General features: G+C 38.0%; 1 protein-coding gene across 2 annotated transcripts in view; it reads left to right on the top strand.

Annotated features, from left to right (window-relative positions):
• Nucleotides 1–23409, top strand: part of CDH11 (cadherin 11) — a 177337-nt gene that overhangs the window by 137335 nt on the left and 16593 nt on the right. For both annotated transcript variants that reach the window (XM_023210092.2, XM_023210091.2), the window contains 4 exons: nt 933–1186; nt 10097–10233; nt 11081–11214; nt 11449–11566. In XM_023210092.2, the coding sequence (XP_023065860.1) occupies nt 933–1186; nt 10097–10233; nt 11081–11214; nt 11449–11566 (643 nt within the window). The remainder of the gene's footprint in view (nt 1–932; nt 1187–10096; nt 10234–11080; nt 11215–11448; nt 11567–23409) is intronic.

The raw sequence follows: 23409 nt of genomic DNA, 5'->3' as shown, positions 1-23409 counted from the left end.
ACTCATTTTTTCTTTCATATCGTGTAAAATTTTACTGCTTACATTTGTTTTTCTTTAAATAGACCATCTTTAATATATATGCATTCTTTTTTTAAAAAAAGGAAGCATTTTAAAAAAGGAAACATTTCCCTCATTATCTTGTCACTTGCCAAAAATAGAAGGTAACTTAAAAATAAATCCAATCAAACCAAAATGATGCAGTTACATTCTAGCTAGAGTTGTATCATACTAACTCACAAAAGAGATTGCGAAACAGAGCAGATATGTTAAAACGGTGTTCTACTTGGTGTGTCAAGGATTTAAAGACTTGGAAAATAAATAATTATCTCAGTATGTAAGTTAATATCATTTGACAACCTCATCTATCAAATTACCTATAAACCACCCTATGTCATCTTATGGGCCACTGCTGGTAAGAGTCCCAGACATTGGGAAACAGAACGTGGTCAGAAACTTTCAACATGAAGCTTTCAATATGATCAAGCTGGATGGTTGCGGGTGGGAGAGGTATGAACCAGTCATCAAAAAGGACATGGTTTTTGGCTGAAATTCAGTGGGTATTTTTGTTACCAAGATTCTTACTTTTCAGAATGAGGTACCAAATGTATTTTTGTAGTGTTTTAATTCCCTTCCTTAGGTAATTTTTAGTGACTTATTTGGGCAACACTAGTGTTGCTATATAGAATAAGGTTCATTTTAGATGACATGGTCTTTCTGTGTCTGTTGTGCTCTTAGAATGACCCATTAGGCACATTCTAAGTTTCAGCAATTGATTTGTGTGATTTTCTGACCAAATGGCTTAGGAAATTTGATATTGAGTAGACTCTGATTTTTCTCCCTTTGAGGAACTATTCACTCTTCCCTATAAAACAATCAGTTCTTTCTCTTCCATTCGAGGAATTTGTTGTCAATCTTCTCTTCATTCTTGCCAGCCTGTAGATTTTGAAACCAAAAGAGCCTATAGCTTGAAGGTAGAGGCAGCCAACGTGCACATCGACCCGAAGTTTATCAGCAATGGCCCCTTCAAGGACACTGTGACCGTCAAGATCGCAGTAGAAGATGCTGACGAGCCCCCTATGTTCTTGGCCCCAAGTTACATCCATGAAGTCCAAGAAAATGCAGCTGCTGGCACCGTGGTTGGGAGAGTGCATGCCAAAGACCCTGATGCTGCCAACAGCCCAGTAAGGTACAGACGGATTTACTTTAAGAGCTTGGATGGGGAATTTTAAAGTCAAGAGGTTCTGGAAAAGCCCTGTAGGAACCACGTTCTTCAATTTCAAAAAGGGGCCAAGTTTATCAGGTTCAGTAGAATGTAAACAAGATTACAATTGAGAAGACATGAGCTCTCCTTCACCTCTGTTCCTGACTTTTTGGATAAGATTGTTCAAGCTACATGACTTTGCTCTGGAGCAGATTCCCCCAGACATGCTAAGTGACGGAGCCCTGAGCTGGGCCTGTCTGCCTCAGGGGACTGTGGGGAAGTATAAATAATTATTGTGAAATAATTATAGTAATTGCAATTTATTAAATACCTTCCCATTCTCCGGTTACTCTATGAGGAGGTTAGCTATGTGATCTAATTAATCCCCTCAACTTAATTGATACATAAATTGTTATCCCTTCAAATGAGAGGAAACTGGAGGCACTGCAAGACAAAGTGACTTTCCTGGAATGATGCAGCCACTGAGCAGGAGGCAAGGAAAGTCAGCTCTGTCTAACTGCTGCTGAATACTTTGTAAGAGTAGTAAAGTGTCCTAATAAATTTCGGGTGCTTTTATTATTATGAATACTTTTTTGTGACAAAAAATGTGATCCAGAACTGTGGCTTGGCACCGTGGCTCACATCTGTAATCCCATCACTTTGGGAAGGCTAAGGCAGGTGGGTCAGCTCAGGTCAGGAGTTCAAGTCCAGCCTTGATAATGTGGTGAAACCCTGCCTCTACTGAAAATACAAAATTTAGCTGCTCATGGTGGCGTGCACCTGTAATTCCAGCTCCTTTAGAGGCTGAGATAGGACAGTCGCTTGAATCTGGGAGGCAGAGGTTGCAGTAAGCCGAGATCAAGCCACTGCATTCTAGCCCGGGTGACACAGTGAGTGAGACCCTGTCTCAAAAAAAAAAAAAAGGAAAAGCGATCCAGAGTTCTGCATCTCCACTCTCCTCTTCATCCTGAGGTAATGACTGATGAAGCTAATGGTGAAGATGAGAGGGTGATGAGAAGGAGGTGGAGAAGGGGCTTGAGTCACACATTTATAGAGTGGAAGTTGATAGTGCCCTGGAACTTCCCCTAGACCGGATTCTAGCAAGGGTTTCTTTTTTTTCCCCACAGCCACTCCCCTCATTTCCTTCTTGCTTGGATTTCTTTATGTACCTCCACAGGGTCTCCCAGCCCTCAGTCTTTCATTTACTTCTCCGCATGAATCCTGACTCTGCAGCCAGAGTGACCCTCATACAATGCACATCCAAACATTACATCTTACCTTAGTTAAAACGCAAGAAAAAAGTTAATGATCAAATGGTTCCCTCTTGTCTCCCTTTTCAAAATAATCTAACCTCATTCACTTAGTTTAAAAAGTTTCTTTGCACCCCTCTACCTCCATCCATTCTTTGAAGCTCTCCCGTTCTCCCCTAATCCCTGGACTTGACATGTTCCTCCTTCTAGCTGGTAGCACTTGCCTTTCCAAGTTGCCACATTGGACTCATTTTCTCCATCTCCACTTAGGTGTTATCTCCTGCAGGAATTCTTCCAGGGCTCCCTAGAGATGTATCGGATGTCCTTCCACTAGCTCCTCTCTACCTCACCCACCAGGCTACATCACAGGGACACTTAGGTTATGCAATGTCCTCACTAGAGGAGAGTCTCAAAGAGCTAGATGTCTGTGTAGTTTAGGCCTTGACAAACTATAGCCCATAGGCCAAACCTGGCTGCCATTTGCTTTTCTCTCTCTCTCTCTTTTTTTTTTTCTGTTGTGAAAAAATTTACATATCATGAAGCATGAACTTTACCTGTTCAACTTGTACAATTTGTTGGTGTTTAGTATATTTCATGAAGGTGTTCCACCATTACCACTGTCTAATTCCAGAATATTTATATTGTTCTCCCCACCAAAGAAATCCCATGTCCATTAGCAGTCACTCCCTGTTTCTCTTTCTTCCCAGTCTCCTGTAACAACTAACTTATTCTGTGTCTGTATGTTTGCCCATTCTGGACCTTTCATATATATGGAATAATACAACATGTGGTTTTATGTAACTGGATTTTTGCATGTAGCATAATGATTTTGAGGTTCATTCATGTTGCAGAGTGCATCACTAATTCATTTCCTTTTATTGCTGAGTAATTTTTCATTGTATGGGTGCACCATATTTTATTTGCTCATTTATCATTTGGATGCGTGTTTGAATTGTTTCCAATCTTGGCTGTGACAGATAATGCTGAATATTCCTGGACATGTCTTAGCCTAAACATGTTTTCGTCTTTCCTGGGCATATACCTAGGAGTGGAATTACTGGATTATATGGTAACTCTATGTTTAACTTTCTGAGGAGCTGCCAAAGTGTTTTCCACAGTAGCTGTACCATTTTACTTTGTTATCAATAATATATGAGAGTTCTAATTTCTCCACATTCTCACCAACACTTTTTTGCCTTTTTTGATTATAGCTATCATAATGGGTGTGAAATGATATGTCATTATAGTTTTGATTTGTATTTCCGGAGTGACTAGTGACATCAAGCATCTTTTATTTATTTATTTATTTACTCATTTATTTACTTATTTACTATTGACTTTATTTACTATTTATTTATTTACTATTACATAGTCTCTCTCTGTTGCCCAGGCTGGAGTGCAGTGGCACGATCTCAGTTCAGTCCCATCTATGCTTCCCAGGCTCAAGTGAGTCTTGTACTTCAACCTCCCGAGTAGCTGGGACTACAGGTGTGCACCACCAGGCCCAGCTATTTTTTTTACTTTTTAATAGAGACGGGATTTTGCCATGTTGGTCACGCTGATCTCAAATTCCTGGCCTCAAGTGATCCACCCACTTCTGCCTTCCAAAGTGCTGGGATTACCCACATGAGCCACTGCACCTGGCCTGAGCGTCTTTTTATGTGCTTATTAGCCATTTGTATATCTTCTTAGGATAAATATCTATTCAAGTATTTTGCCCATTTCATAATTGGATTCTTTGTTTTTTTATTGTTGAGTTGTAAGAGCTGTTTACATATTCTGAATGGTAGGGCCTTATTAGATATATGATTTGCAATTTTTTTTCTCATTTCATGGGATATCTTTTCCATTTCTTAATAGTGTCATTTGAGGCACAAAAGATTTTAATTTTTATGAATTCCAGTGGGTCTATTCTTTTTCTTTTAAATGTCTATAATGAAATAATTGTCTAATCTAAAGTCATGAATAATTTACACATTTTTTAAAAAATTAACTTTATGGTTTTAGCTTTCACATTTAGATTTTTATCAATTTTGAGCATACTTTTATATATGTTGTCAGGAAGGGGTCCAACTTTATTATTTTGCATGTGTGTATCCAATTATTCCAGCACTATTTGTTGAAAAGACTATTTTTTCTTAATTGAATGGTCTTGGCATTCATGTTGAAAATTGACCATTCATAGTCATAGAAACCAGGTTTGTTTCTGTACTCTGGATTACATTCCATTAATTATATGTCTGTCCATATGGCAGTACCACGTAGTCTTCATCACCATAACTTTGTACTATGTTTTGAAATCAGAAACTGTGAATTCTTCATCTTTTTTCTCACCACCTATTTTTGTAGGTAATGTTACATGGGAGGACAGTCACATCATTTGTTTTCATATTACCTACGTCTTCTTTCCTGCTGCAAGGGCAGAGTTGAGTAGTTGAGACAGGGATTCTAATTTCTGCACAAGCTAAGCATTTGCTGGCTGGCCCTTTGCAGAGCATGTTTGCTGACCCCTGTTCTAGATCATCACTGCACCTTCCACCAAACAGAGCACATGGCCCAAAGTCGATGTCTAGAAAATATTTATTGAGTAAATAAATAAAATAACTCCTGATTTGGCTTAGAAGGTCAAGCTCACAGTTTTTGAGTGTAAAACAGGAAGCGTGAGAGAAGTGATGACATCTTATTCACACATTTATTTGACAAATCTTCATTGAGCACACACTGGGGGTTCCCAGTATACTTAAGGAGGCAGACACTTAAGAAAAAGTAAATGGATCTAAATATGAAAACAAATTACATAGACAATGGAGTTTGTCCATTTATATCAAAGAAAATAGTGGCAGGGAAGAAGGAATTCCCAACTCTAAGTGATGTTGGGTTGCTTTTGGATCTTTGAACATTGATTCTTCTGAGGAAAAGAGAGATAATTAACATTTACTGAGCATCTTTTCAGCCTCGTACAACAGGTTTTACAAAAAAATGTCAGTTCTCACTGACATCCTTTGCGGCTGTGGCTTCTCTAGAATTGAATAGGTGGGAAGACTGAGGCTCGGAGCAATAATGGGACTTCTTTAAAATCACATGGACAGTCAGTGTCGAACACTGGATTTTAACCCAGCTCTGTCTTGAGTTCATTTTGAGCTTTTTACTTTAACCCAGCAGCCACTAATGGAAAGATTTCCCAAGAAGGTTTGATTACTATATTCTCTCTGTGCAGAAAGATACATTAAATAATGACTATGGACCCTTCTAACACCTTTAAACTACTTAAAAATCTTCACAGTGTGAATTTTAAATGAGTTATCTTTGGCCTAGAATATCGAGGTGCATTATAAACTTTTTAGAAGAGCGGTGACTGTGACGTCAAAACACTCACTCATTTCCTCTGCACCTCATTGTCTCCAAGGATTCACATCTACAATTGATTATTTGGGTCATGTTTTCAAATGGTAGCTGTTCTGTGCATGTAGGCAATTTCCATGTCTATAATTGTCCAAGGATACTCAATACCACACTCGAACCAACCCCCCACTTCTACCTACTTGGGTCTTTGTTCTTTAGAAATGTCAGACAAATTATAGGAGAATATTCAAAGCTTTTTTATTTGTTTTTGAGACAGGGTCTCAGTCTTTCACCCAGCCTGGAGTGCAGTGGCGTCATCATGGCTCACTACAGACTTGAGCTCCCCAGGCTCAGGTGATCCTCCCACATTAGCCTCCCAAGTAACTGGGACAGCAGGTGCATGCTTAATTTTTTTTTGTTTTGTTTTTGTAGAGAGGGGGTTCTCACTATGTTGCTCTTGCTGGTCTCAAACTCCTGGGCTTAAGTGATCCTCCTGGCTCAGCCTCCCAAAATGCTGGGATTTCAGGCATGAACCATTGTACCTAGTCTGTTCAAAACTTTTTTGTTTGCTTGTTTGTTGGTTGGTTGGTTGGTTGGTTTTTGGAGACCGAGTCGCACTCTGTTGCCCAGGCTGGAGTACAGTGGTGCGATCCCAGCTCACTGCAGCCTCTGCCTCCCGGGTTCAAGCAAGTAGCTGGGATTACAGGCATGTGCCACCATGGCCAGCTAATTTTGTATATTTAGTAGAGACAGGTTTCACCATGTTAGCCAGGCTGATCTCAAACTCCCGACCTCTGGTGATCTGCCCTCCTTGGCCTCCCAAAGTGCTGGGATTACAGGCATGAGCCATTGCACCAGGCCTCCAGACTTTTTATCTAATGGGTCTTTTATCCTCCCTACCTAATTTCCTGGTTGTTTGTCTTCACCTTTGTGGAAATTTGTGTCCTTGGACATATAATGGAGGTGTTGCAATATCACCCTAACCCTTAGCTTCTTGGACATTCTGCAGATCTCTTTTTCTCAGAGTGTAGCATTAGACACATTTTTGTTTACAATTTCCTTTCTAAAATATTCTCTCCCTTTAGTTTTCTTGGCACTAACCTCTTATGCCTCAGATAACACTGTACCTGATGTCTTCACTAGTCTTTGATCCCTGTCCAGGCATTGACTTGGTCCTTTCTCTCTCTGTGTCCACTCACCTATAGGGTTTTACCCAAGCGGTAATTGACCTAAGTTGATGCTTCAGATTTCCTGCGCCTAGGCTGATCTTTCTCCCCGACTCTAATTCTGCATTTATGATACTGTCTGTTGTGTATTTTCACCCATTTGCCTTTTCTTTCACTGGTTCACTCATTTATCCAACACATATTTTTGATCTTATAATTATTGTGACATACTTTCAAACAAAAACAGGTGTTTCCACCCCTGACTTCCTGAAGCCTACAATAGAGTTGAGTCTTTGCTCTCTGAGCATTTTGACATATCCTTAATGAAATGTCAACCTTTCCTTCCTGATAATTGACTTTTTTTCTTTTTAATTTTTTAAATAATTTCATTATTTATTTTTGATTCGGGGGTATATGTGTAGGTTTGTTAATGGTTATATTGTGTAGTGCTGAGGTTGGGGATATGATTGATCCTGTCTCATTACAGGACATATATCCAAAGGAAAATCAATTTTATAAATATTTATTTAAAAATATATATCCAGAGGAAAATAAAAAGACACAAGCACTCAACTGTTCATCACAGCACTATTCACAATAGCAAATATTTTCTTTTTCGATGTCCTTTAATCTCCCTCTCTCAGACATTCAGGTGAGAAGCTACCTTGGACTCTCTCAGCCTCCCCTAGATGCCCAAATATCCACTAAATCCTACTGGGGCTTTCATCATCATCTAGGATTCCATTTCCTCTGTCACCCCTGTACTTCACTCTCATCACCTCATGTATTTAAAAACAGCATCAAATCCTTAAGTTTCCTCTGCTCCTTCTTCTACTCTCTCTTCCTCAGACCATGTTGCCCATCATATGTTTTTGATCTCCTTGAGAGCTTGTGTCCATTTATTTGCTCCTCTGCTCAAAGCCTTCTATGATTTCTCACTGGCTATAGGATGAAGGTCACGCTCTTACATATGAGAGCTTCCACAGTCTGTTCTCAGTGTGTAACAGCAGCATCAACAACAAAGACAATAGCAGTTATTGTTGGTTGCACTGCTTATATGTGTGAGTCACTACATTATGTATCTTAAACATTTATTATTTTATTGAATTCTCACAGATAACAAAAGAGTTAGATACTATTAATATTCCAGTTCAGCCAGGTTCCTGCAATCCCAGCTACCCAGGAGGCTGAGGCAGGAGGATGACTTGAGCCCAGCAGTTCAAGACAAGCTGGGGCAACATAGTGAGGTTCTGTTTGGAAAAAATATATATATTAATTCCATTTTAGAAGATAAACATGCTAAGGCTCAAAGAACTTAAGTGGCTTTTCCATTATCATCTAGCTTATGTGTAGCCAATTATGAAGTTGTACTTAGGACTTCCAAAACCCAAAACTCATGCCCTTCATTTCTGTGGAATAATGCCTTGAATTATTAATGATCTTTTTCCCCACATGTGTGTTGTCATGCCAACTAAATAGGGAGCTCCCTCATGGAAGGAAAAAAAGTCTTTGATTATTTTTTTGACTCCTTTCCGCGCAGTGTTATCTGCTGAGGGCTCAGTTACTGAGCATCTCCTGACATTGAGGAGGTGTGTGAATATCTTTGGTTTTGTCACTGTGCAAGGGACTCATCATTCCATTTTTATGGGGAGCTGTGAAGTTAAGTGACACTGTGAATGAGCTCATGTTTATATACTGTAAAGTGCTGCTCAGTGGGGGTCCCTCTTTCCTGAAAAGAACATGATCTGGGATTAGAAGATCTGGCTTCCAATATTGTCTCTTCCAGAAACTAGTCATAGGCCATTTGTAAATTTCATCATTTGTAAATCTAGGCGATTAAACCTTCTGATATTCATGGTCTCTGCTATCTCTAATTATTCTTTGATTTTTGAGCACCACTGAATGCCTTCTGACATACTCATTTTGTAAATTTTTGGATATCATAGCTTAGACCTCTAAGAGCAGAAAATCACCCATTTATGAAGCTCAGCGTACTACGTGAATTAACATAGCCCATTATTGTTCTTTTCCGTTTGGGAGTTAGTCTAAGGGAGTGGTAAGGGAAGAGGCTTTGGAGTTCAACAGACCCATTACAACAAGACTGTATCCTGGGCATGTTATTTTACCTTACTACAACCCAGCAAAAGCCATTCTTCCCCCGTCTGCCACCTCACTTTGCCATAAATACAGCCCAATAATATTATGTGACTTTTTTTGTCCTTTATCAGTAAAAAGTTAACTTAGTGGATGGGAGTAACTAAAATTTTATACACAGCCTGGAGTCATTAAAATATGGGAAAATGCCCTACGAGTAAATGGCCAAGCTTACTTTGTACATTGCATACTGGAATTCAAAGCCAAGCTAACTGAGAACCCCTGAAACTGAATAAACTAAACAGATTTACTAAAATATAGTTAACATTTTCTTTTTTCTTTTCTTTTCTTTTCTTTTTTTTTTTTTTTTTTGAGACAGAGTCTTACTCTGTCACCCAGGCTGGAGTGCAGTGGCGTGATCTCAGCTAACTGCAGCCTCCACTTCCCGGGTTCAAGAGATTCTCATGCTTCAGCCTCCAAAGTAACTGGGATTATAGGTGTGTGCCACCTTGGCCTCCCAAAGTGCTGGGATTACAGGAGTGAGCCACTGCACCAGGCTGCATTTTTCTTTAAATAAAGACAAACTGATTTTTAGGTCTGTACATGATCTTGATCAATTTAAATACACTCAAACATATTTAATATTTCATATGCAAAAATCTGGCAAAGTTTTGATACATTTGTGACTTTCTGAGTAGTTTGGGAGCAAGGCAAACTCACTTTCCAAATGCAGTCCCATAAATATTCAGAAGATGGGTGATTGTAGTAAATGTGGAGAAATATGCTTCACGTTATTATACTTCTCAATCAAATATGCTAAACAACCCTTTCATTCATTGTACTGAATAAGGAATTCCAACGTGGCAAAGTTATTTCTATAAAAGATTCATGTACAAAGTTTCAAAAGTAAATTTGATTAGAAAGAAAATGTAGCTTAAGCAACTCATTGAGAAGCTTGCTTTAAATATAGTATGGAGAAAATATTCAAATATTAAGCTGCTCCAAATGTCTTAGTCTAATTGCCTCATTTGCATTCTGCTTAGGTATTCCATCGATCGTCACACTGACCTCGACAGATTTTTCACTATTAATCCAGAGGACGGTTTTATTAAAACTACAAAACCTCTGGATAGAGAGGAAACAGCCTGGCTCAACATCACTGTCTTTGCAGCAGAAATCCGTAAGCATTCTTCTCAGGGTTTTGATTCTGCTTTACCAAGTATTATTGCTTCAGACTCTATATTCTGGGAAATAAAATAGCTGAGATAGACTAACTTTTTTGGTTTTAAACAGATTTTTCAGTCTTTAAAATGTGTTTTTGGTTATCTCTCTAGGAAGACACATAGGCAAAGGGAAATGTTTTTGCTTTTTCTGACAGAACTGGGTATAGACTTGGCGAGAGAGCCGGCAGCCTTCAGGAGTTTGAAACTCATAACAATCACTTAAAGATTTCTGACTCCATCTAGTCACTAGTCTTTGCTGAACCCAGAAAAGCAAAGTCCTTAGGTCCAAGGTTTGTGGGTTCTTGTTTATCTATAGACAACACCTCAAACTTGATCATGCATCGAGCTGATCACTCATTAAGCCTGATTTCTGGAGCCTGCCCCAGAGCCTCTGATTCAGTAGGTCTGGGATAGGGCCTGAGAATTTTTGTTTCCAACAAAATTCCAACCCAGATGGTTTTAATGCTTTTCTGTAGACTCCCACATTTAAGAACCACTTTGATAGATGACTGTCTGGGGATCAGACTCCATGATAAGCCTTTAGAACTAAAGCTCAGCATCATAGTCAGCAAACGTGGAAAAGTGTTTTAGTTCTTACTGGTCTTAACATCGTTATTTATTCCAAGACATGCCTCTCCCACTGTACTTAGCACCCTTCTGCTGTTACATAGATTCTGTGACAAGAACATCTTTCCCTGCATGGTCCAAATGGGTCGCTGGAGCTTACTCTTTCCCAAGAATATGCTTGGACCAATGTGTATTTCTCCTTGACCTTTCCTGACTGTCTGCATTCTCTCTTCCCAGACAATCGGCATCAGGAAGCCAAAGTCCCAGTGGCCATTAGGATCCTTGATGTCAACGATAATGCTCCCAAGTTTGCTGCTCCTTATGAAGGTTTCATCTGTGAGAGTGATCAGACCAAGCCACTTTCCAACCAGGTAATCCTGCTTTCCCTGTTTCTGGCTAGGAGCAATGCACTTAGAAATAGAGTGTGTTTTTTAAAGCGTCACCTGGAGATACCAACCATTGCCCAAAAAGGTTTCAGAGCCATGGTTTTGCTCTGAAGCTATGTTCTCTAATTAAAATCAGGCTTTCTAGCCAGCCAGGAATTTTTGAATAAATGATGTGCCAATGTCAGCATGATTTATTTATGGGCCACCTTTCTCTTTCAGCCAATTGTTACAATTAGTGCAGATGACAAGGATGACACAGCCAACGGACCAAGATTTATCTTCAGCCTACCCCCTGAAATCATTCACAATCCAAATTTCACAGTCAGAGACAACCGAGGTTCGTACTAAGGTTCCTATGCATTCAGAGAAGTAGAACTGGAAAACAAATGGCGTTTATGTTGCATAGCACAAGTATTTTCACTAATCATTATAATGTCTTCCTGTTGAAGAACAAACCGGAAATAATAATGCCACCTCTGTTCGGAAACATGGGCTCATTTGATGCATGTGAATAAGTGAGTCTAATTTTATTTTACTTTTTTTGGCTTTGATATTCATGAAGCAGTGGGAAAACTAAGAGCAGAAGCTTACAGGGTCAATATGCAAACAACTCCATTTATCTTTTTTTTCAAGAGGTTGATAAACCCTTGGGGGAAGGATGGCTTTATGAATATTGATATCAAGTAAAGCATTAAAAGAGATTAGTTCAACTTTGTAAGGCAATTTAATCTTTCAGCTGGCCTTCCCTTCCAAGCACAGTTTTAATGCAGTGTGGCTGGGTACAGAGCTTGATATCTAAAAGTAGTTGCAGAATTGTTGCCTGAAGGGCATGAAACAAAGCATTGTTTGACCGTTATAAAAATGGCAAAATTGAATACGATTTCTGCTTCCCCTTTCATTAGTTAAGGAGGTTCTAGACTTGCAGATTATTAGAAATTGCTGTTTTTGATTATGTAGTCCCAGACCTGATGCAGTCCCTGGAGTTGGTGGAAGAGCCAGGAATGATGAATATATGTATATATTTTTTATGCTCATCCACACTGTTTTTCTCTGTGCATTACTTAGTAGGGAAATTGCCCATTTAAGTTTGTGACGGTGCAGGCCTGTGGAAACAGAGAGACAGATGCCACCATTTAACACGGGAGCGAAAGGAGGAATACCGATTGCTGTATTCATGCAATCTGTGCTAGCCATGTACTAGGCCATAGGTTGATTGCTTTCCCAGTGACTAAGAACAGGCTTAAAGAATCTTAAACTTTCTAGTAAGTATTATTACTTTCCCCATTACTGTTATCACTATCATCAGTACCATAAATACCAGTTGCTGTGCTCCATGACCCACGCCAAGATCCTTTCCATACTCTGTCTACTTAATTTTCTTAACACCACCATAAGTAGGCATTATTGTTACCCTTATTCCATAGATGAGAAAAATGAGGCACAGAATCATTAAATAATTTGTCTCAAATCAATCAACCAAATAGAAGTTACAGCTGGGTTTAAACCCAGGCTTTCAGAGGCCGGATGCTATAGCCTTAACCACTGAATCCTTCCGTGTTGATGATTAAAGCAGACAGGCGCTGTCAGGCCTGAGCCCAAGCCAAGCCATCGCATCCCCTGTAACTTGCACGTATATGCCCAGATGGCCTGAAGTAACTGAAGAATCACAAAAGAAGTGCAAATACCCTGCCCCGCCTTAACTGATGACATTCCACCACAAAAGAAGTGAAAATGGCCGGTCCTTGCCTTAAGCGATGACATTATCTTGTGAAATTCCTTTTCCTGGCTCATCCTGGCTCAAAAATCTCCCCCACTGAGCACCTTGTGATTCCCCCACTCCTGCCCACCAGAGAACAACCCCCCTTTGACTGTAATTTTCCTTTACCTACCCAAATCCTATAAAACAGCCCCACCCTTATCTCCCTTCTCTGACTCTCTTTTCGGACTCAGCCCGCCTGCACCCACGATGGCTTGGCTTGGGCTCAGAGGCCTGACAGGCGTGCCCCATGCTACTTGGATTTTGAGAGTCTGTGATTTGATTTACTTTATTATTTCTTGAACTTACATGAGTATTTAATTATGGGGCCTTATAAATCAAGCACTCACCAAATGAGATGATGAGGCAAAATGTCCTAGGTGTTATGATAGCCTTTTCTCTCCCAATGCCTGGCTTTCTACAGTGAACTCGCTCTTAAGAACTGAAGTGTGAAGGAAGTTATATGTAGAAAAACGTGTTTTAAAAGAAGCCTACGAAACAACCCCTGATTCAGTTTGTAAATGATTCCCATCATTTTAAAACAGAAATGTTACTTAGCAAGCATTAAGTTAGTATTTACACTAGGATTTTTCTGTTACCTTTTGGCTTTCGTGAATGTGCACTTATAAGTCTCCGAAGGAGATAATTCTGCAAAGCACTAACATAAATGGATAGCTCTCAACCAGAAACACACACACCTCATGGGACACACATATGTAATATAGGAATTCATTTTGTAATGATAGTTTTCTCCAAAACAGGGAAACTCGGGCACACAGTGAACATCGAAAAATGTGTACTGAGCTGAATTGAACAGAGTGGCACTAATCGTGTTTGTATAATGCTTTCTAAGATATGTATACTTCTGTGTTTGAATTTATGAAAAGCCCTGTGTTCACTCTTAGAATTTTCTGCATTCTCAAATTTGTTTCCAGTTTCACCTTGAATTGACAGACTGCTGTATTTTTTCAGCTTAGGCTTATATCAGTTTTCTGACAAAGAAATGCTTGTAACAATATATTGCATAATGGATTTAGTTTTAACAATAGTGAAGAGATTGATTCAGTTGTCCAGAAAACTCAGATGTTCTCATATGACTCTTAGCTGCCATCTTTTGTCTAGCTTCTCAAATATTTGTGGTCAATCTTTTATCTGTGTTGATGCAATTCTCAACTTACATTGGAGGTCTAACTCCTGGGGCTGTATTCCTAGCAATATTACTGTTTGTCATGGGACATCTATAAACAGAACCTTCACTAAGCTTTCCCTGCTGTGATAACTTTGTCTCCATCACCTGCCCTGTACGTTTTCTTTTTATATGTGCAATCATATTTAGTTGTTGTTAACCTCTGAAAACATTATACTAAGACATATTGTTCTCTAGGAAGTTATAAGTATTTTAGTTTGTCACAATACTTTGCGGATACCATCTATATTTTTCAAGGGGATTATATAACCCTAGATGAGCCAATCTACTGAACAATTCGTCTCCCCTGCCCTCTCCTATAAGAGACTAATACCACTGTTGAGCTACCATTTTTGTAGGAAATTGCTACTTTTTGAGAAAAATTACTTTATTAACTATGGCAAACAGTTAATGAAAACTCCCATGTTTAAAGCTATTACAGAACCTTAAAGCAAATACAGTCCTATAATTATCATTTAATAGAGTTTCTTTCTACTAGCTCCTAAAAGTAATTACATATTGAAGTAATCCAAAAGGAGTAATCACATTCCACATCCTATTAATAGCCTACTGAGTTACCAAATTTCTCGGCGGAGACTGCTTTCCATAGAAAACATGAGATAATGGTTCATGTCACGCTGAGTAAAAGCATCAAGTCTCTTTCTCCTTGAGTGTTTACTTTCATTATGCCATGTAAATAATCAGTATTGTGTTTGCCTAAACTCCAGCATAAGCGTTCGGCGTTTTTAGAAATATAAGAGGAAAAGCCATCTTAATGCACACAAGCTTTTTATTTCATTTTATCTTATTCCATTCTGCAGCCTGAGCTTCAAAGCCGACTCAGCAGGCAGCAGGAAAGTAGAATACTGGATGATTCTTCAACATTTAAGTCCATCTTGGGCTATTAATATCAGGAATGGTGCTGTTCGGGCAGAGGAAGAGCTGGTTCGCCCAGGTTTTGAGATGCATTTACTTTGAAAATATCAGGCATGTGGCATCTCTTAAATCACAAGAAACATGTAATGGATGAGAAAAGTGCAAAGAAAAAACAAGAGTGAGATAATATCTCTCCTCTATGTAGCTCTTAACTGGTTTATAAAACCTTCTCATGTCATTGTTTCAGCTAATTCTTCAAACAGCCGCACAGGGCAGGCAGGTGGTGTGTTTTTATCCAATTTTAAGATAAAGAAAGAATATGAGACATCAGGAGGGTCAGTGATTTGCCCAAGGTCACACAGCAGTAAGTGCAAAAACTAAATCTAAGTATTTGGAGGGCCCTGTTGGTTGTACATGGCACACGGTAAAACGAATATAAAGCTCGTGTCTCTTCTAGTAAATTCATTTCAAAAAGTCTTTGTTTATCTTATTGTCAATAATAACAATCCTCAGAAGAGGCAAATTCTGAAATTTAATTTGTGGATTAATCTAGGATTCCAGGGAATGTGTGAACAGAGGAGGACAAGGTTCTTCAATTTTCACTTTAATCACAGCCATAATAATTGTCGTAAAATATATTGGCAAAGAAGTTTATAATTTGCTTCTATTACATAATTAATAACTATTTCTTGCAGGGAAATTGAAAAATACAAACCAGCAAAAATGATATTAAAACAATAAAATAACTTGATAATAGACTACCCAGAAATAGTCACTGCTATTTATATATCCTTTTTTTGCATACATTTCTTTTCTTAAGAAAAAAAGAAATAGAAAAGCAACTGTTAAATACATGTCCACTTGTTTTCCCACTTAATAGTATGTGATACAAGTCAGTATATTTATGTCAATATTTTCAAGTTGTCTAACTTCAACTATGAGGATACATATCAGTTGACTGTAAGCACGTACATTGTTTTCCACACTTTCATCAAATATCTAATTATTCTTTCAGGATAAATTCCTAGAGTGCTTTGGGAGGCCGAGGCGGGTGGATTGCCTGAGCTCAGGAGTTCAAGACCAGTCTGGGCAATACGGTGAAACCCCGTCTCTACGAAAATACCAAAAATTAGCGGGTCATGGCGGCATGAGCCTGTAGTCGCAGCTACTCGGGAGGCTTGAGGCAAGAGAATTGCTTGAACCCGGGAGGTGGAGGTTACAGTGAGCTGAGATCGCACCACTGCACTCCAGACTGGGTGACTGCTTTCCATAGAAAACTTGAGATAATGGTTTATATCATGCTGAGTAAAAGCATCAAATCTAGACTGGGTGACAGTCTGGAGTGCAACAAACAACAAACAAACTGAATTCCTAGAGTGGAATTACTGGATCAAAAGCTATTGCTACTTAATTAATAAACTGTTCATCAAAAATGTTATACCATTTTTAATACCATTAGTAAAACAGGTGAGGTTTTATTTTCTCACATGCAAGTCAATTCTAGTTAGTATTACTCTTTTTAATCATTGACAGTTTGGTAAGTTAGATGTAACATTTTAAGTTCCAGTTACTTTCATCACTTAAAGCCAGATGTTTTTAATAATTGTTAATCAGTTATTCTTTCATTCTTATACATTAGCTGTTTATGTCCTTTGCCCACCTCTTAAATTATATATTTGTCTGTTTGCAATTGATTTGTGAAGGCTGTTCATCTATTAATGCTATTCACCTTTGACCTACCATCCATTCTGCATACACTTTCCTAATGTTTTAATGTTCTTTTAATTCTGATTCTGCTGTGTTCTTAAGTATAGATGTTATACTTTTTGTATCAGTTTTTCTCTATTTACTATTATCCTTAGCAAGGTGTTCTTCACTCAAAATTGATATCAACATTGACCTATCTTTTCTTCTTCTCTTATATATCTTTTCCCCCCACTAGTTGGCCATTTTTAAAATATTATTTATGAAATATTTAGTCATGTCCAACTGCTTTGTAACACTATCTTTATTGTCTTCTACATTTTTTGTGATTAGATTTTTTTAAACTTTCTATTCTTCCCATTCTGTCTATTTACTCTGGTATCATTTTTCTTTAATAATTTTATACATACATATGTTGAAACCTGACAGATGCTGTCTGTACATTATTTTTATTTTATTACTATTTTATAAATCTTGCTTTTTTTATTCTTTCTGATATAACTTAGAATTATTTTTCAGGTGCCAGACAGGTACTTTTGTGAATCTTATTGAGTTTATCTTAAATTTATGGATCGATTTAAGAAGAACTAAAATTTTAAAAATATTTTTCCCATCTCCTTTTATTACAATCACGAAGTCTTTGTAGTTTTCTTCATTTTTGTACCATGCATTTCTTATTAAGTTTATGGTTAGCTACTTTACATTTTGGAAGATATTATAAAGTAATTTTTAAATATTTTCTATTATTTTTCTGACTTGAGATTTCAACTCAGTATTTTATGTGATTCTATTTGCTGTCCTTTTAAACCGTACCACTGCCACTGTAGTTCTTTTTTTTTTTTTCTTTTTACTTTTTAATGGATTGCCCTAGAGTTTGAGCTATACATTTACAATTAATCCAAGTCTGCTGTCAAATAACACTATACCACTTCACAGGTAGTAGAAGTACCTTATAGTAAGAAATTAATCGCAATTTCTCCCTCTGGTTCCTTATATCATTGCTATCACTTATTTCACTCATAAGTAAGCGTGTGTGTGTGTGTGTGTGTGTGTGTGTGTGTGTGTGTGTGTTTCAGCACCACATAACAATGTCTCGGACAGCAGCAGACCACATATACAAAAATGTTCCAATAAGATTATAATTGAGCTGAAAAATGCCTATCATCTAGTATTTACTATAACTACACTTTTAAACACTATTTCAGAGTATACTCATTCTATTTATCAAAATTAAGTTCACTTTAAAGCAGCTTCAGGCAGATCCTTCAGGAGGTATTCCAGAAGAAGGCCTTCTTGTCATGGAAGACAACAGCTCCATGTGTGTTACTACCCCTGAAAAACCCTACAGTGAGACAAGATGTGGAGGTGGAAGACCGTGATGCTGATACCTGATCCTGTGTAGGCATAAGCTAATATGTGGGTTCATGTCTTAGTTTTTAGCAAAAAGTTTTTTTTTGAGATGGAGTCTCACTCTGTCGCCCAGGCTGGAGTGCAGTGGTGCGATCTCGGCTCACTGCAGCCTCTGCCTCCTGAGTTCTAGTGATTCTCCTGCCTCAGCCTCCCAGGTAGCTGGGATTACAGCACCACACCCAGCTAATTTTTTTTTTTTTTTTTTTTGGTATTTTTAGTAGAGACAGGGTTTCACCATGTTGATCAGGCTGGTCTCGAACTCCTGACTTCAGGTAATCCATCCGCCTTAGCCTCCCAAAGTGCTAGGATTTCAGGTGTGAGCCACCGTGCTCAGCCAACAAAAATGTTTAAAAGGTAAAATAATAATAATAATAAAACTTAAGGTTGATTTATGCCTAATGTAAATGACGAGTTAATGAGTGCAGCACACCAACATGGCACATGTATACATAGGTAACAAACCTGCACATTGTGCACATGCACTGCAGGACTTAAAGTATAATAAAAAATAAATAAATTTGTATAAGTTTAGTGTAGCCTAAGTGTACAGTGTTTATAAAGTCTACAGTAGTGTAAAGTAACGTCCTAGGCCTTCACATTCACTCACTCAGTGACTCACCCACTTCCTGTCCCAAACATTCTATTCATATTAAGTGCCCTATACAGGCATAACATTTTTTATCTTTTATGCTGTATTTTTACTGTATCTTTTCTATGTTTCAACACACAAATATTTACTCTTGTATTATAATTGCCTACAGTATTCAATAGAGTAACATACTGTATAGGATTGCAGCCTAGGAGCATTAGGCTATGCCATACAGGGTATATGTGTAGTAAGCTAAACCATCTATGTTTGTCTAAGTACACTATGTTTAAAGGAGGAAATTTCCTAACATTGCATTTCTCAGGATGCTTCCCTGTCACTAAGGGACTCATCACTGTATATACGAATAAGCATACCTAATCAAATACATTGTTGCAGTTATTACTGTGAACAAATTATTATCTGTTAGGTTAATTAAAATATAAGAAAAATAGGCCGGGCGCGGTGGCTCAAGCCTGTAATCCCAGCACTTTGGGAGGCCGAGACGGGCGGATCACGAGGTCAGGAGATCGAGACCATCCTGGCTAACATGGTGAAACCCCGTCTCTACTAAAAGATACAAAAAACTAGCCAGGCGACGTAGCGGGTGCCTGTAGTCCCAGCTGCTTGGGAGGCTGAGGCAGGAGAATGGCGTAAACCCAGGAAGCAGAGCTTGCAGTGAGCTGAGACCCAGCCACTGCACTCCAGCCTGAGCGGCAGAGCGAGACTCCGTCTCAAAAAAAAAAAAAAAAAAGAAATTATATATATATAAGAAAAATAATCTTCATCACTTATTCCTTCTTCCACGTCTTCCTTTCTCTCTATATATCCAGATTTCTGACCCATGTTCTCTAAAGAACTTATTTTAACATTTCTTACAAGGCAGGCCTACTGGCAACAATTTTTTTTTTTTCCATCTTTGCTAGTCTGAAAAAGTATTTCTCCTTCACTTTTAAAGGATAATTCTGGTAGTTAGAGAATTCTAGGTTGGTGAGTTTTTTCTCTCAATACTTTAATTATTTCACTTTATTCTCTTTTTCCTGGCATGATTTCTGAGAAGTTGGATGTAATTCTTAAGTTGGATGTAATTCTTGTCTTTGTTCCTCTATGGGTAAGGTGGGTTTTTTTCTCCCGACCTCTTTCAGCATGTTTTTAAATCTTTGATTTTTCTGTAGTTTGAATATGATATGACTAGGTGTAGGGACTTTCTTTTTGGCATTGATTCAACTTGATGTTCTCTGAGCTTTCTGCACCTGTAGTTTGGTATCTGACATTAATTTGGAGAAATTCTGTCATAAATGTTTCAAATAGTTCTTCTGTTTAGTTCTCTCTTTTCTTACTGGTATTATCATCACATATATATTACACCTTTTATAGTTCCATAGTTCTTGGATATTCTGGGGTATTATTTTTTCAGTCTTTTGTCTCTGCTTTACAGTTTTAGAGATTTTTATTGATCTGTCCTCAAGCTCAGAGATTCTTTCCTCAGTTGTGTCCAGTCTACTAACAAGCCCATTGAAGGCATTCTCTATTTCTGTTGGTGTTTTAACTTCCAGCATTTCTTTTGGTTCTTTCTTAGAATTTCCATCTCTCTGCTACATCGCCCATCTATTCTTGAATGTTGTCCACTTTATCCATTAAAGACCTTAGCATATTAATCGCAGTTGTTTTGAATTTCCAGCCAGATAATTCCAACATCTCTGACATGTGTGCCTGGTTTTGATATTTTCTCTGTCTCTTCAAATTGTAGGATTTTTTTGTTTTGCCTTTTAGTATGCCTTGTAATTTTTTTCTTCATAGTGGAAATGGTATTCTGGGTAACAGGAACTGCTATAAATAAGCATTTAACAATGTGACAGTAAGTTAAAGAAGGGCTAGCATTCCATAGTCCTATGACTGGGTCTCAGTTTTTAGTAAGCTTGTGCCTCTGAACTGTAAACTTCACAAGTGCTCCTTAGTTGTTTTTTTCTTGCTCCTTTGCTGGGACAGGATACCTAGGGTGGCCTAGAGTTGGAAGTTTCTTTTCCCCAGGTCAGTTAGTCTCTGATAAAATCCCGGAAGATTGGGCTTCCTTTAAAAGTTTTTTCTAAGATCAGACCTTGTTAAGAACAGAATGTTCTGGCGTATTTCAAAATGATTCCTTTTTTCCTCCCCCTACTGATAGCATTAGGGAATTTTTCTCTGATATTCACCGTGAGAACCAGGTAGAGTTCCTAGAGGTAAAAATTACAAAAGTGTGCATGTGCATGTGTGTGCCGGGGGTCGGTGGGGAGTTCCTGTGACTGGGTTCCCCTAGAGTTTTTAATTTCTCCATGCTGGGCCTCCATCAATTTGTCAATTACAGTTCAGGTTTTTCTACCCCAGCACTGGTTCCTGAGGAAGTTTTTGCTTGTTGGTTCCTAACCTCGTAAGTTCGATTCTCTGTATCTACTTGTCTGTCTCCAATTTGGGGACAGCTCTTTGCCCTGTAAACTCAATTCTCTTATGAATCTAGGAAAAGTTGTTAATATTCTAGTTTGTCTGGTTTTTTATTTGGATGGAGAGGTGACTTCCAAGCTTCTTAGGTATCAGACTGGACTGAATCTCGTCTAATTTTATTTTCTTAGTCACTATTTTTAGTATAAGTTAAACTCTTTTATTTATTTATTATTGGGCATTATTACAAAGTGATAAAACTTAGCTGATTTTCCTGGGTTTTCTAGAGCAATAACTACATAAAAATTAATGGCAATTTGTTTCATCTTTTAAAATACTTGTTTTTCATCTAATTGCATGGATTTACACTTTTCAAGTATGTGCTATATCATAACAATAGTAATGGCCATTCTTGGTTTACTTGTTACTTTAATAGGGAAATTAGTTCTTGAGTTTCATCATTAAACATCATACTGAGTGTTAGATTAAAATTAAGATTTGTGTTTTGGGGTGTGTGTGTGTGAGAGACAGAGAAAGAGAGAGAGAGAAAACTTTACATTGTTGTGTTACTAAAAAATAAATGTTTAATGTTTATCACAATTTTTTGAATCTAACAAGAAGACAGTATAGTTTTATCTGCAGACCTAATGACCTGGTAATTATAAATGTAATATTCTAATATTAACTTCATAATTTTAATTTTCAAACCTCTTATTCCAAACAACAATTATTTGATACGGTACAGAGGAAAAAGCAAGGCCTAGAGATTAAAGGCTTGGCTTTGCTCTTCATCTCTAAAGGGGGAACAATTTTAATATTAATATCTGAATATTTGATATATAATTAATCCTAATAATAATTTATAAAACAGTTGTAAATTATTACACCATATTAATCAAGCTGCCAATTTGAGAGATAAAGGCACTGACATACTAAAAACTGGTACCAAAATTGTAATACCTCTCAGGATCTCAGAACCCCAGGGCTACATGATTTACAATGGGCCATCTCAATTAGAATTGAGGGTTTATCAGATCATGGGGTTACATGGCTATCAGAACGTTCTTCTGCAGCAAAGGAAAATTTTAGGAGTTTCCAATGAGTTTCTATTATAACAATAACAAAAATACTCAGGATTTTCAAGTAAATCAATTTTAAGAGTAGCCTTTTGTATACCATGAAGCCCCTTCCCTATTTGATTTGGCCTTCTCTGTCCTTGATGCTTCTTCTCTAGTTAGTGTCAGTGTGGCTTTCATCAGATTCTAGATATTTCTTAAGCTCCCTATGACAGCCTCTTCTTTCCATCCTTCTATAATCATAAAGAGATGAGTGCCAGGAAGCATCCTAAAAGAAGGCTTTCACAGTGAATATGAATCTGATATCAGGGAATCCCAAAAAGCCCATCCAGCAAAGTTAGTTATATTGTGAAAGCACAACTAATTTTGATAGTGACCATGAATGGAGTTACCCACAGAGAAGCTGTAACTACGTGGTGACCTCCAAACAGGTCTGTCTGACTCCAGCCTGACCCTCACTTCACTCAATCCTCAATAAAAAAACCCTACAATGCCTCTCACTCTCTCTCTCTCTCTTTTAAAATTCTTTCCTGCCTCTCCATTTCCTATGTATTTAACTGAAACTCCATGGCTTAGTGAGCAAGACATTCCATGCTTTACTCCTTGCACACTTTACCTCTACCATCTCGTTTTTCTTGCTACCTTAAATCTTAAGATTCAGAAACTTGAAACCATGTCAAGTTTCTGAAATATGCCATGCTCTCACATGTCCATGTGCAGGGAATTTACTCCCCCTGTCTATCCCTCCTCCTTTAAGTTTCACTGTGCATAAAGTCATCTCTTAGGTGAAGTCTGGCCTAACATCTCAGATCATTTGGGCTGCTTCTTCCTAGTGCTCCAGGAATACTGCTCTAACGTCAGTTTTTCTTATGACTCTGATTTCTAATCATATAATACATTTCCCTGTCTCCCACTAGAATCTGAGCTCTGTGAGGGCAGTATCCCAACATTTAAGAAAAATGGGTTGACTAAATGCATAAATTAAAAGTAAAGGAGTGGATGAGAAAACACTTCGTAACATATAATCTTCTTCAAAACTTTCAGGAATTAGTTACTATTATGGAAAGAATGAATCTGTCATGAAACAAGCTTCAGGATGAAAAAAAGAACAAATTTGATGCCAGAATATTCTGAAGAACTCAGTACTCCATCACCCAGCCCTTCCATTGTT

This window comes from Piliocolobus tephrosceles, chromosome 17, assembly GCF_002776525.5.
Source record: "Piliocolobus tephrosceles isolate RC106 chromosome 17, ASM277652v3, whole genome shotgun sequence".
In the NCBI taxonomy this organism is placed as follows: Eukaryota; Metazoa; Chordata; class Mammalia; order Primates; family Cercopithecidae; genus Piliocolobus; species Piliocolobus tephrosceles.
The sequence above is the reverse complement of the archived record's forward strand: the minus strand, read 5'-3'. Positions and strand labels throughout refer to the sequence as shown.